The sequence below is a fragment of the Rhododendron vialii genome, chromosome 5a (genome assembly GCF_030253575.1).
Source record: "Rhododendron vialii isolate Sample 1 chromosome 5a, ASM3025357v1".
Taxonomy (NCBI): Eukaryota; Viridiplantae; Streptophyta; class Magnoliopsida; order Ericales; family Ericaceae; genus Rhododendron; species Rhododendron vialii.
Genome location: NC_080561.1, coordinates 16,049,344 through 16,064,934, shown reverse-complemented (window position 1 = coordinate 16,064,934; position 15,591 = coordinate 16,049,344). Strand labels below are relative to the sequence as shown.

At 37.5% G+C, this 15,591-nt stretch overlaps 1 protein-coding gene across 1 annotated transcript in view; it reads right to left on the bottom strand.

Moving 5' to 3' along the window:
• LOC131326275 (cullin-associated NEDD8-dissociated protein 1) overlaps positions 1-13,146 on the bottom strand; it is a 31,128-nt gene extending 17,982 nt beyond the window's left edge. The window contains exons 1-6 of the mRNA XM_058358998.1: positions 12,869-13,146; positions 11,280-11,388; positions 10,948-11,117; positions 9,556-9,766; positions 363-528; positions 74-203 (exon numbers count right to left, since the gene is read on the bottom strand). Of these exons, the coding sequence (XP_058214981.1) occupies positions 74-203; positions 363-528; positions 9,556-9,766; positions 10,948-11,117; positions 11,280-11,315 (713 nt within the window). The 5' untranslated portion in view covers positions 11,316-11,388; positions 12,869-13,146. The remainder of the gene's footprint in view (positions 1-73; positions 204-362; positions 529-9,555; positions 9,767-10,947; positions 11,118-11,279; positions 11,389-12,868) is intronic.
• Between the last annotated feature and the right edge of the window lie 2,445 nt (positions 13,147-15,591).

Here is a 15,591-nt window from a genome sequence, read left to right as displayed (position 1 = left end):
AGGAACCTCTTCACCAATCATACTGTGTATGTCTCTGTGTGTGTGCGTGCACTGTGTATGTTAGAGAACTAACCTAAGAGCACCAATCATCTGAATGTTTGTACGGGTCATTTCACTTTTTTTGCCCTTAGTTTTCAAAAGCCGAACAACTTCAATGGTTGACTTCGCCAACAAATCATCGGACAAACTTGAAGCCAGAGATGCTGAAAAAAGAAGAAAAAACATCAGCAAAATTATTGTTATCGCCCATCTAAAATATAAATCCAAGACTTGAGATTAAGTGTTCAACTCCCTCCCTTTTTGGAAGAGTACCAGCATCTAACATAAATGATTGCACTAGAATTTCATAACCTTAGCCTTACCAAGACATGAAACAGCCTTCTTTCGAACACTAGCTTGGTTGGAACTCAACTGGGGCAACAATGCACCTAATAGCACCTCATGGTCTGATGCCATCAGATTCCCATATTTGTGAAGAGCATCGCATAAAATATCAAGGCATTCACACTTTATCTCTGCACTCATTCCCTGTAAAAGAAAAACTAGTAGTAATTGTTAGCAGCTATGACACACCGACACTCCAAAAGGGTGCCGTATCCACATGTCGGACACGGGGACACGGTGGGGGACATGCCCAAATACGTATTGGACATGCCACGAGGCATGTTCCTTAATTTTTGTTATTTTTTGATAGGGGACACGGCAGGGGTCAAACTGTAATGTTTTTAATTTTCAGGGGTTAATATGAAATTACTCAAAATATTTGGGTTACACTATAATTATACCTTTATAACTTAAAATTCTACATCGACTACACCAGCACTCATCGTTCCAAACCCTGGGTCGACACTAGAGGAGCTCTCTCGTCCATAGTTGTCAAGGGCGAAAGGCGCACCAAGCTGCAAGGTCCTATTGGGCCCAAGGCAAGGCGCACGCCTTTTTGAAGCGAGGAGCACCTATGCCGAAAAAATAGGAAAAATAGCATACACTAATATTTCACATAATAAGCACTAAGCCAATGAGTTTACCCTCCAAAAGATACATTAAAACATCCATCACATGTCAAATAGACTAAACGTCAAAAAAAAATTGGTTGAAAATCCCAGAACTTGTTTTTATATATGAACTATGAAGTTATACGCATGCAAATAGAGGGAAGAGAGGAAGAATACATTGATAATTGATGAGGAGAGAAGACCGAGAGAGATGAGCAGAGACGATTGAGAAGGATGAGAGGAGATGAGGGACAGAGGAGATAGATGGAGATGAGAGGAGAGACGACTAATCGACGGCCCTTTTGTTTTCGATCGGCTGTTATCGACTGAGGAAAGCCCCTATTTTTTTCGATTTGCCCTTATGTTTCATTTGTAATCGACGGCCGAAGGTAAAATTTTAACCTAGACAACATAATTCTAGGGTTGTGATCAATTTTGAAAGAGAAGCGCGCCTTTTTGCGCTACGTCGCCTTGGTCGCCTAGTTTGCGCCTTGTTCAAGTCGCCTAGCTTGGGGTCATACAAGGCGAAAGGGGTGCACCTCGCTTAGGCGCGTGCCTATTTGCACCTTTGACAACTACTCTCTCTCTCTCTGATGTGGACTATAAATGGCTTGGTCGCCGGAGGAAGATTTTTGTCCAAGAAATATAATTATTGTTCTTTTAATTAGTAGTAATAGGAAGCACTTAATATTTAATTAGGTTATTTTTAATGTTTCCTTTTATTTCCGTTAGGGTTTTTAGTCTATTAGGTTATGTTTAATGTTTCATGTTATTTCCATTAGGGTTTTGAGTCTATAAATAAGACGTTCAACAATGTAATCGTCTGACTTGATGAATGAGATTTTGAGAATTAGGGTTTTGACCCTTGTGTGTGCCTCTCTCATCTTCTCCCTCTTTCTTGTCCGGCGTCTCTCTCTCTCTCTCTCTCTCTCTCTCTCTCTCTCTCTCTCTCTCTCTCTATATATATATATATATATATATTATATATATAATATATGGGGCGGTTCCGGGGACCCTTAAAAAACCCTCCAAATCTTAATCTCATAGTTCCTGATCAAATTTTGATGATCCGAGCCACTCAATGTATTCAGAGCGTGATTTTAAGGGTGATCGCGAGAAATGGGCAAAAAAAATAACCGGGAAGGGCTTGATTTGAGCAATTTTTTATTGAACCGTTCAATAAAGTTCAATAAAAAACCGTTCGGATGAAGCCCTTCCCGGTCATTTTTTTTTTGTTGATTTCTCATGGGTAAACTTAATTAAAATCACGTTCTGATTACATTGAGCGGCTCGGATTATCAAAATTCGATCGGGAACTATGAGATTAAGATTTTGAGGGGTTTTTTAGGGGTCACTATGGATGGGCTTGTATGCATATGTTATTCTGCGTGTCACTATGGATGTTTCTCCTTCGATTGCATTGTATTTAGGACTGCAAACGAGCCGAGCCGAGCTTCACCATGTGTGCGCAACACGTGAAAAAGAAATAGAGCTAGACTCTTTCTTTATACTGGTTCAATGGGTGCGAGTTCTCAAGAACTTCCGATGTGGGACTCATTTTTTTCCACTCACAACGAAAAGCCTACCTCAAGACTTGTCCCACATCAGTGAAAGATGTGCAAGGGTATGCACTCCTCCCCTATAAAACTAAGCAGTAGACATACGTACGTGTGTGGTTGCCCAGCTAGGTGTGGTTGCATAAGCCACGTGCTAACACATGGAAAGTAAAACCCAAAGTTGTCTATTTTCAAAATGTATACATATAATAATAATAATATATATTATATTATAAATATATACATATAATAATTTATATCATATATATGTATACGTACCAGCTTGGAGCTCATCCGAGCCGAGCATCAAGTGGCTCGAGCTCATTCGTTTATTTGACGAACCAAGTTCAGACGAGCCATTAGCGAGCCAAGTTTCGAACTAACCCTAATTGTATTAAATCTATGACCATGGATGTTTTGTTTTGCTTTAATGGTAACGGTACGCATCTATTATGTTAAAACTACTAATGGTTAGTGTTTATGGTGAAATGTGAATGTTAAGTTGTTTAATGTTTACATTTTTTAATTTAAGCATGGAAGAAAAGACTATATATATATATATACACACACACACACACACACACACACACACACACACACACGCACGCACATACAAAACTTCCAGTAAAGGCGCTCTTACCATATTAAGGACGTCCCTTTCCCGACCAATTTGCAATGATCTGTGCCGCTCAATATGTTCAGAACGTAATTTTAAGGGTACCCACGAGTAATCAGCTAAAAAAAAGACCGAAAAGGACTTGATCCAAGCAGTTTTTGTTTGTATTTTATCGAACAATTCAAATAAAAACTGCTCAAATCAAGCCCTTCTCGGCCTCTCTTTTTTTTTTGCTAATTTCTTGCAGGTACTCTTAAAATCACATTCTGAACACATTGAGCGACTCGGATCATCGAAATTTGATCGGAAAATGGGACATCCGCATTTTATTTAAAATGAGGACGCCCTTACCTGAAGGGAAAACTCTCTCTCTCTCTCTCTCTCTCTCTCTCTCTCTCTCTCTCTCTATATATATATATATATATATATATATATATATATATAAAGTTTCAAATGAGGACCTCTTAAAATGCGGACCCCCCTTCGCGATTGAATTTCGATGATCTGAGCTGCCCAATGTGTTCAGAACATGATTTGAAGGGTACCCGCAAGAAATTGACAAAAAAAATGATCGGGAAGGGCTTGATTTGAGCAGTTTTTTATTGAATTCAATAAAAAACTGTTCGAATGAAGCCCTTCCCGGTTTTTTTTTCTTTCTGATTTCTTGCGGGTACCTTTAAAATCACATTCTGATCGCATGGAGCGGCTTGGATCATCGAAATTCAATCGGGAAATGAGAAAAATGAGGAGGTTCGCATTTTAACTAAAATGAGGACCCCCTCATGGGAAACGGACTCACATATATACATGTAGGGGCTGTTCCAGGGACACCTAAAAAAACATCCAAAATCTCAATCTCATAGTTTCCGATCAAATTTTTATGATCTGAACCGTTCAATGTGTGCAGAATGTGATTTTTAAGGATGCCCACGAGAAATTAGCAAAAAAAATGATCGGTAAGGAGGGCTGTTAGCCGAGACCGGAAAATCGATCGAAACAGGAAAAACCAGACCAGACCAAATTTTTTAAACCGGTTGAATAATTTCAATCCGGTCCCGGTTTATAAGATTTTATAAACCGAAAAAATAGTTTCGATCCGGTTTATGTGTTTTAAAAACCGGTCGAAATTGGACCAATTATATATATGTATAATAGTGTGTGTATATATATATATATAAACATAGGGGAGGGGTTGAATTATGGGTTTTTGGTTGATATTTTGTGATGTATATTGGTCTAATAAATATATTTATTATATAAAATCAATCATATATATATATAAACAGTTTTTATGGGGTTTTTTTTTTATAGAAAATTAGAAGTCGCCCCTGTTTTTTAGGTTTTGTTTGAACCCAACCCTGAAATATTTTACCGAAGCTGAAAGGCTCGGATATATTGCATACTGACTTTTGTGCCCCTCACCCTCACACTCTCTCTATTGTGCTCCTTTCAACCCACCTTGTAGAGAGAGAGAGACGTGAAAGCAGTGGACTTCAAGCCGCAGGACGAGTCGGACGACGATCTAATGGACGAGGACGGCGCCGTCGACGCGCTCTCTCTCTCTCTCTCTCTAAACCACTCCGAGCAACTTCCTGATCGACGGCTGTCCACGGCCACAGCAGTCGTTTTTTCCAGCGACGACCGCGACCGGTGTATCAGATCACTAATCGTACCTTTCTTCTCCAGCAGATCACCATCTCTGTCATCACTCTCTCCTGCCATCCGACGACGACGAGCTCCACCTCAGTATACTCTCTCTCTCGGCTTTCAACCTTCTCGCCGACACCGACATTAGATCCACTGGTCCGTTCCTTGACGACGTCCACTTCATCCATGTCACCAACATCGTCCTCTTAATGTGGCCTCCCACAAATACCATGGTGATTCGTTTGAAGATCTCTGATGCTTTTAAATTTGTTTTTTCCTGCTCGAGTTAGATGGATCTATTACGATTGGTAGGACTGATAGATACAAGTTTGAATCTATGTGTCTGTTTGTGTGTATAGTTTGTTACAGTTTTGGTTGAATCTAGTTATTGACTACGGCAATATCAAACTCCATGACGGCGAAATCGATCTCGACGATGACGACGGAAAAATCGAACTTGAGTGCCATGGAATATTCGAACTGCTAGATGACGACAAAATCGAACTCGACGACGATGAAATCGAACTTGTTGATGATGAAATCGAACTCAACGACGGTAGAAACAAGCTCCGATTTTTAGTGCTGAGAATCAATCTCAGATGCCGTTACCACCGATGCTGTGGTTGTTTCTTTGAGAATCAATCTTAGGTGCCTTTATCGAGTTTTTTCCTTTGATTTTTCTTTTATGTTTTCATTTTATTTTTTGTGATGGTAAAGTATATATATAAATGGATTTTGGAAATTGGAATATCTTTTTGTGATGGTAAAGTTGTTTTGGTGTGGAGTGAGACTATGTGAATCGTATATTTTTGTTTATGTGAACTGTATAATGGGCTATATCAACTATGTGTTGTGGGGTTATGTGAACTATGTATTTTTCTATGAGAATTGTGTATTTTTCTATGAGAACTGTTTATGAGGATTGTGTATTTTCTATGAAAATTGTGTATTTTATATAAAAACTGTGTATTTTCTATGAGAACTGTGTATTGTCCATGTGAACTGTTTATGAGAACTATGTTTTTTCTATGGAAACTGTGTATTTTTCTATGAGAATTGTATATTTTTCTATGAGAACTGTGTTTTTTCCATAGGAATTGTATATTTTCTATGAGAACTGTGTATTTTTCTATGAGAATTGTGTATTTTATGTGAAAACTGTCTATGAGAACTGTGTATTTTTCTATGAGAACTACGTATTTTTTATGAAAACTGTTTATTTTAATGTATGGTAAGACTATGTGAACTATGTGATCTGTGTATTTTTTAGTTCTCATAGTTCAGTTCTCAAAACCAGTTCACAAAGCCAGTTCTCATAGAACTGATTATGAGAATTGGCGGTTTACATAGCCAGTTCTCATAGCTTAATTCACATAGTCACTTCTCATAGTCAATTCTATAAGAATTAACTATGAAAATTGACAGTTCTCATAGAACTGACTATGAGAATTGGCAGTTCACATAGCCAGTTCTCATGGCTTAAAATACACAATTGTCATAGTGGCTCATAGCTTAAAATACACAGTTGTCATAGAACTGACTATGAGAATTGTGTATTTTATGTGAAAACTGTCTATGAGAATTGTATATTTTCTATGAGAACTGTGTATTTTCTATGAGAACTGTATATTTTATGTGAAAACTGTTTATGAAAACTGTGTATTTTTCTATGAGAACTGCATATTTTTTATGAGAACTGTGTATTGTTCATGAAAACTATCTATTAGAACCGTGTATTTCCTATGAGAACTATATATTTTTTGTGAGAACTGTGTATTTTACATAGTTCACATAGCTAGTTCACGTAGTTCAATTCTCATAACCAGTTCACAAAGCTAGTTCTCTATGAGAACAATCACTTCTCATAGCCAATTCTCATAGAACTGACTATGAAAACTAGCAGTTCTCATAGAACTGACTATGAGAATTGGCAGTTCACATAGCCAATTCTCATAGCTCAGTTCACGTAACAAGTTCTCTATGAGAACTGAGCGGTTCTCATAGAACTGACTATGAGACTCGGCAGTTCTCATAGCCATTTCACATAGCCGAGGGTATTTTTCTCCGAAATAATATGATTCAGGAATTGATTCTAAAAATATAGCTCTCATAGCCCCAGTTCTCATAGCCATAGTTCAGGGGTATTTTTGTCCAAAATAATATGTTAACTTGGGCTATGTGAACTGGCGGGGATATTTTTGTCTGAAATATTATATTAACTAGCTATGAGAATTGGCAGTTCTCATAGTTAGTTCACATAGCCAAGGGTATTTTTGTCCGAAATAATGTGTCAGGAGTTGATTCTAAAAATATAAATTTTACTAAAAATGGACATGTACACAAAAAATTAAGAAGAATGGGCAAAATAGTAAAAATGCATGAAAAGTAAAAAAAAAGGACTGAAATAAAGAAGGAATATTTTTGTCAGGACTAAAGTAAGTCCGAACCTACTTTTTGGGGCCGGCCTAAAAATTCCCTTTTTTTTATGTATTAGGCTCAAAATTGATCCTTTTTTGTTGGGCCCAAAAAAAAGGGTTGAATTATGAATTTCTGGTTGATATTTTGTGGGTTGAATTGTGAATTTTTTGATGTGTTAGGCCCAAAATATGGCCCACGAATGAAAACCGGACCGAAACCGATTGAGTCGGTCGAAACCGGACCGACTTATCTCAACCGGTCCTGGTTTCTATAAATCTCAAACCGAATAACTGGTTTCGACCGAAAAATCTGCCCAATGTCAATGTCATAGTTCCCGATCAAATTTTTATGATCCGAACCCTTCAATGTGTGCAGAATGTGATTTTAAGGGTGCCCACGAGAAAATATATATATATATATATATGAGGACGGTTCAAGGGACACCCAAAAAAAGACCTAAAAAAATACCCCAAATCTCAATGTCATAGTTCCCGATCAAATTTTTATGATCCGAACCCTTCAATGTGTGTAGAATGTGATTTTAAGGATGCCCACGAGAAATTAGCAAAAAAACTGACCATATAATGCTTTGATTTGAGCAGTTTTTATTTGAACCATTCAATAAAAAATTGTTCGAAACTGCTCAGATCAAGCCCTTCCCGGTCATTTTTTTTACTGATTTCTCACGAGTATCCTTAAAATCACGTTCTAATCACATTGAGCTGCTCGGATCATCAAAATTTGATTGGGAACTATGAGGTATTTTTTTGGGTGTCCCAGGAACCGCCGATATATATATATATATATATATATATATATATATATAGAGGAATTTTCAAGTGAGGGATCCCTCATTTTGTTAAAATGAGGGACTTTCATTTCCCAATCAAATTTTGAAAATCCGAACCGTTCAATGTGTGCAGAACGTAATTTTAAGGGTTCCCGCAAGAAATCAGCAAAAAAAATGACCGGAAAATGCGTCATCCGAGCAGTTTTTTTTGAACCGTTCAATGAAAACTGCTCGGATGAAGTCCTTCCCGGTCATTTTTTTTGCTGATTTCTCACGGGGACCCTTAAAATCACGTTCTGATCACTTTGAGCGGCTTGGATCATCGAAATTCAATCGGAAAGGGGAGTCCCGCATTTTAATAAAATGAGGGATCCCTCACCGGAACCTAACTCTATATATATATATATATATATATATATATATATATATATATATATATATATATATATATATATACGTGGTGTATCCCCACCGTGTTCGTATCCCCATTTTTTTTAGAATTGACGTGTCCGTGTTTCATAGGTTAGCAGCACGAACCCGAAAGGCAATATCCGTTAACCATAAGGGACAGTTTAAAAACTACAAAACTCTAATGGCAGTAATAGAACAGCTTATCAAGGGATTTTCGTGCTCTTTCAATGGAAGCCCTTCGGCAATTGTTCAACAGAACACAAGACGGTGTCATAATTAATTTGCTTAGACAAACCAATAACCCTGGCTACAAGATGGACATCCAATGGGACCTCTAAGCAAAACCCTTGTCTACAAGCAACCATGGACCATTAATACGCAGACGCGCGCTACATACTTGCATTCACAATTTCCTAGGCAAAGAAATGACAGAACCCAAGGAAAAGAGAAAAATAAAGTATATTATGGCTCCACGCATCAACCACAAATAGAGCCAACTAACAATACACACCTTCTGTTCTCTCATAAAAAGAAAATAAGCTCGGGGCTTTTTTTTTGTTTTGTCCTTATTCAAAAAAAAATTGCATTTAAAAATGTTAAAACTTGGATATTTCCACGAAAAAAATTGTGTTAAAGTCATAATTTTTTACTTTTTCAATTCCCCTTGTCGAGACAAACCAAATGTTTGACGAAAAAGTAAAAACTAACAAATGCGATTTTTTTTTTTGAACAAGGACAACACAAAAAAAAAAGCCCCTAACTTATTTTGGGAAACTAGGCCTACAAGTACTTCAAAACGTACCAAGAGGATTTTCTAAAATGCAATTATTTTTCACTTTTAAGTTCTAACCCACTGTTTAGAGCACATGGATCCATAAGAAGGTTCCACCCATCATTTTCGCATTGGATATCTGCAGCATGCTCTGATTTGATCATTGAAGTTCAAGCCAAGAGTATAGTGGACAGCTAATTCAAGCACATCAATGTTCGTTAACTGGTAGACAGTAGATTAGCCACCCATGAGGCAATCAGTCATCCATATCAGTTTTCAACCCTAGCTCGCCTCAATCTGAGCACTCCTATGTATTCCTATGAATTCAGTATAAAGGTTCGAAAACTCACCGGGCCAGTTATTCCTTTTATCAGTTGTGGAGAGATGGAAACAAGAACGGATTGTGCAACAGAGGAACTAGGGACCTCAGAAATAATTGTCTTCAAAGCGATGCTCGCAATGTCACGATGCTGGTCTTTTCCGTCAAGTAATTTATCACAAAGCTTAGCAGTCATCTCTACAACTTGTTGCTCCCGTACTTTCTTCACCAATGGAGCAAGACTGAAATGTCACGGAAAGATAAACAACAAAAATCAGAGAGGAGAATAATGGATTACACATAGTTACTATCGCCAACTTCCCAGGATTCAATTAGAACGATAACTGCTTTGAACAAGCAAAGTCCTTCTTATCCATGAGGTGAAAAACAGAACAAAAACAAATATGAGCACTAATATGACAAGAGTAACAAAACCACAAAACCATAGTAAAGGGCTTGTCCAATATTTTTCTTGATCAGCAAAGAAATATCTCATTAAAAGCATATGAAAGGAGAACAAAGAGTCCGTTGAAAATGAGGCCAAATCACTACTAATAAAAAAACAACCACTTCCCTTTGAAGGAGACAATGAAACCCAAAAAGAAGCTAGGTATTATTCAGAAACTCACTGTTCTCAAGGAAAACACCTTCGAGCCAAGTACGCATACAGCCTAATACACCACACATTTTGTGCTTCATCATTTGGTCAAATCCACTAAAATATATGCATAACAAGTAGTCTCAACAAAGTGGAATCATCCTATTAACCTCAATGTAATGAAATACTCTCCAGATGAGCTTAATGCTCTCCCAACCCCCTGTTTTGAGGTGCACACAATATCCCTATCGACCAAATTGCCAACATGGGAAGTAAAGATCACAGTTTTCCCACACTGTATGCCATCAGTTCACGAGCCCAATGCGGTTTTTGGACAAGGATATGTAGTGAATCCAATGGTTGGATAAAAAGGTTCACAAGTTTGGAGGGAGTTAGTTATCAAAGGGAGGATCACATGTGAGACGTTGGATTCCAAACCGTCACTCCACTCATCTATATTTTATTTTACTGCACGCCAATTGATTGCTAAGTGCAAGAGCGAAATAACTTAACAACATAATTTACTCAGCAGGCCACAAGAAATGTCTAAGAATAAGTAACAAACCAAAAATACAAACATTTACAAAATCATCTGGGAAATTTGAGCCCTTTTAAGGTTTATTCCAACAGAAGAACATTCCTATATAGCAAAAAAAAAAAACCTTACCTAAAGAGTGGATGCATTTCCTGTCAATAGGCAGACTAAATTGAGGGGGGGGGGGGGGGGGGGGGGAAGGGAGAGAGAGAGAATTCTTTGGTAACATAAGAAGTCACAAAATCCCTTTTCAGCCAAGCAAGGGAAACAACAAAGGAACAGGGCCAAACCATTTTACAGCTAATCCAGATACGTCGCCAGCTGCATCATCCAGCTGCTGTAGGACAATGTTTGACAACTTCACCTCGAGATCGGCATCTGGTCTAAAACCCTCTTTGTTTAACTCATTTAGCAAATCAGAAGTTGCCATATATCTGTAATCCTTATCTTTGCCCGTCATCTGCACAGTAAAATGAATTAAGTCGACATATAATAGCCAGCAGCCTTCCCATTGTACACCAGAGAAAAGACATCGACCCAAGATTTTCCTGTGCACGTGTCAAGAAAGGGGAGAGGTTTTCCATGCCTTGACAATGAAAATAAAAACCACTTGATATCTTACCTTTTCCAGTATACCAGTCATGGTTAAATTTGCCATCTCCTGCAGCTGTATGATTAATGATGTTTCCAAATAAAACTCACTGAATGGGAATGCTCTGTTAACTTAATGCCTGCACAAGAAAAAGATCACAGAAAGAAAATTCAGTCCTCAAACAGGGAATTTGGTAAGACTTTTCAACTGACGAACAACAAAAGTCAATTTTTTTTTTTTTTTTTGATAGGCAAAAAGTTTATTAAGAAACTTGATAAAGGGTGCATAATACACATCGATAGGACACTCAAACATAAGTTTCTGTGATGGAAAAATGCGATAAATTGCAGGGTTCACCTCGTGGCGCATGTTTTTGTGGATTTAGTTAAAAACTTAGAATCAACTCCATGACCCAGAGGAGACTGCCTAAACCTAGCTCGAGTTAAGCTAAATTTGACTATTAGAATGGACGGAATGAAAGGTAAAGAGAGGTTTCCCTAGACTAATGAATTGATTAATTAAACAACCATACATAATATTAGCCATACATGTTATCTAATAATATTAGACTTATACGTATAAAAGTGTTGCTATGAGTTTTATTAACAAAAGAAATCAAGAGCCATAACCATAACTAAAATGGCAAAAGTAGATCACACTAGGACGACAATAAGTCATATACAGATTGGGTCATTTTCACACACAGATATACATTATAACACTTCTAGGTTAAGGATGGTTGGACATTAGTTCCTCATTAGAGGCATGTGACATAAGCTGCGGGTGTTCCATAGTCTCACATGAACATATAAATGGCTTTAGTTAGCAACTCAGAACCAACTGGATGACCCAATAAAGACTGCCTAAACTTAGCTTGAGTTCAGCTAAATTTGACCAACAAAATGGACTGACACGTAGGTCAAGAGTAACTTCTAATAGAACCTAGATACAGACACACCAAAAAAGACAATGCTAAAAAACTCCTAAGTAGTTAAATACACTTATTGGTTCATGTTCAATTATACTTGTCAGGTACATATGCCATATCCTGCCCAAAACAAAACGCAGGTACCACACACCATTAAGCCATCCATGTGACGAAATAGCCATAGGATAACTTCAAGCACTCAATATCAAGACCTAGAGGCAACTGCGCATTGGCTACGTAATCATTTCAATCATATGAACTCTGCATTCTCATGTTCTTCACAACCCCATCTATTAAGATTGCCTCGCTCGAAGGGTTTATTATACGACTATAACTATAACCTTACAAGGCATAAAAGAATTTTAACTTCAGTATTCAACCACTAAAGCTCGAGATTGCTCCCCTAAAACAATTGCAAAGCATTTACATGTCAAGAAAGCTAACACTGCCACGATGTACAAGTAACAGTCCATGATACTGAGAAACCCTAGATGAGTGTATCGAATACGTGTAGCAATTTGGATGGATTACAAAATACTCAACCCTAGCCGATTTAGAAAGATTATTAGTAAAAGAAATAACCACAATCGTCCGAAAGGAACTGTAGCTACACAGATAAAAAGTGTGCCTCGCAGAATGATCGAACAAATATGGCGAAGAAAGGCATATCCAATTCGAGAGAGAGACTAACCCTAACAATCTGCAGTAGACAAAACACACACACGCACTCTCTCTCTCTCTCTCTCTCTCTCTCTCTCTCTACATACATGTGGATGTATATTCGATCTGTGGTGTTTTAGTTGTTGATCACTGAAAGAAGGCCGAGCGCTGTTCTTCGTTGAGTGACGCAATTGGTATAATAGTGGCAAAAACCAGAGAGCGTGTGGGGGGGGGGGGGGGGGGGATTGCGCAGACGGTGGATTAGGAGAACACCTGATTTTTATACGAGGTGTTAATCGGACTCGGACCGTTCTGCTTTGAGGTTTAACCCTACCCGCACCTAACCCGGCTTCTGCCGTACTGCGTGGTCTTTTTTCCTTTTTCTTTTTTCTTTTTTTCTGCGGGCCGTCTGGTCTAAATCAGGTCCGCGGATCGGTTTTGAGTGGATCGGATTGGGAAATGGGAACCGATCCAGCCGCAGCGGATTATCGTTTTTCTATCCACCATCCGGCCGTGAGTGTTGTTCAGTTGAATCGATTTGGATGTGATTTAGGCACATCGATTTAGGCGGTTTAGACAAATTTGACCCTAGAATTTATTTTTGGAGTTTTTAAATATTCATCCTAATTAGTCACACAACGTAAGTATTCATCTCTCCCACAATTCATGCTTATGTCATCATCTTTCTAATGTGTGAATTACCCTTACTATCCTTTTATAATATTATATATATATATATATATATAAAGTTTCAAATGAAGACCTCTTAAAATACAGACTCCTCTTTTGTAATCGAATTTCAATGATCTAAGTCGTTCAATATGTTCAGAACATGATTTTAAAGGTTTTCATGAGAAAATCGGCAAAAAAAATGATCTGGAATGGCTTGATTTAAGCAGTTTTTTATTGAACCGTTCAATAAAAAATTATTCGGATCAAATCCTTCCTGGTCAATTTTTTTTTTGGTTTCTCTTAGTTACCTTTAAAATCATGTTTTAATCACATTGAGCGGTTTAGATCATCAAAATTCGATCCAAAAATTGAAAAAAATAGGGACGTCCACATTTTAACTAAAATGAGGACCACCTCATGTGAAATGAACTATGTATACACTACAAGAAATTTGGAATCTTTCAACAATTTTTTTAGCAACGCTTGAAAAAACCGTCGGTATAGATGGTGTATAGTAACGGTTTGCAAAACATTACTAGAAACAAGACTATAGCGACTGTTTTTCATGCGACTGTTACTAGATTATAAGACTATAGCAACGGTTTTTAATAACTGTTACTAAAAACTGGACTATAGCGACGTTTTCAATAACCGTTACTATAAACTGGACTATAGCGACGGTTTTCATTAACCGTTAGTAGATTTTTACACCGCCAAAACCAATTTTCTTTCATACGATCAGTTTTTCAAACTCGAACTAACGATCGAGACGGTGACTTTTTTAACATGTTGATTAAATCATTCTCATAAAAATTTGACTCAATCGGGTTTAGAAAGCTTCTTTATCGAGACACAATTCCATTAACAAAATGAGTTTTTTTATCCGATCAAGTGTGTAGTGATACCCGATTAACTTCATTTTTTGTACGAATGAAGTACTCATTAATATGTAAAAGATAAACGGTTCCGATTGCAAAAAAAATGACTTAGGTGGGGGTCGGGTCTTACAATCCAATACTTTAATGTCTCAGGATGCATCAAATGTGGTCTGATAAGGCGATCGGCGATATCCAACGATCTTCGATGTTGGTGACAGTTATGGAATTAGTTAGACGTGAAATCCCAATGGTTTAGATTGACGATTGTAAAAATTGAGTTTGTAATTACATTTAAAATATATACGTTCAATGTAATTCATAACAAACTATGTCTTGTGTTGTACTTGAATGTACAGTAGCCACTTGACCATGACACAACCGTGAGACCATTGATTTGTTTTTCTTGTTGATTAAATCATTCTTGTAAAAATTTAGCTTGATCGAGTTTAGAAAACTTCTTTATTGAGATAAAATTTCATTAATAAAATAAAAAAAAATTTGCCCGATCAAAGTGTGTATCGATACCCAAGTAATTTCGTTCTTGGTTCAAAGGATGTACTCTTTACTATGTAAAAAATAGACTGTTCCAATCGGGAAAAAAAGAAGAAGATATTAGTAGGTGTTTGTATAGTATAAACCAAATTTAAAAATTTGAATTAAGAAAAATTCGGTTAGTATAGTATAAATATTAGTAGGTGCTTCAAGTAACACAAGTGCTTTGCTAGCTTAGCTGGTTCGCACGTGCACGCAAGTGCAAGAGGTCTTGGGTTCGATTCCCAAGAGGAGCAATATTTGTTGCGCCTTCACACGGGCGACATGTGGGTGTCATTTCAGGGGTGCCACGTCAGCGACATGCGGGCGACATGGGATTGCCACGTCAACACCATGTGGAGGACGTGGCCAATAAATAACCAAAATGGTGATATTAAAAAAAAATAAATGTCTTTAGCAATGGTTATAAGCGTCGCTAAAGAAAACGTTACTAAAAAAAATTTGTACAAATGCTTGTCAAAACCGTCGCTATACCTCTACAGCGACGGATATCTCGTGACGCTTTGGCTAACCGTTGGTATATATAGCCTTTAGCGACGGTTTTTGTGTTCTTTAGTGACACTTTTGACCGTTGCTAGATCCCGATTTTCTTATAGTGATATACTAGCGCATACCCGTGCCTGAAGACACGGCTCAAATAATTAGCACACAT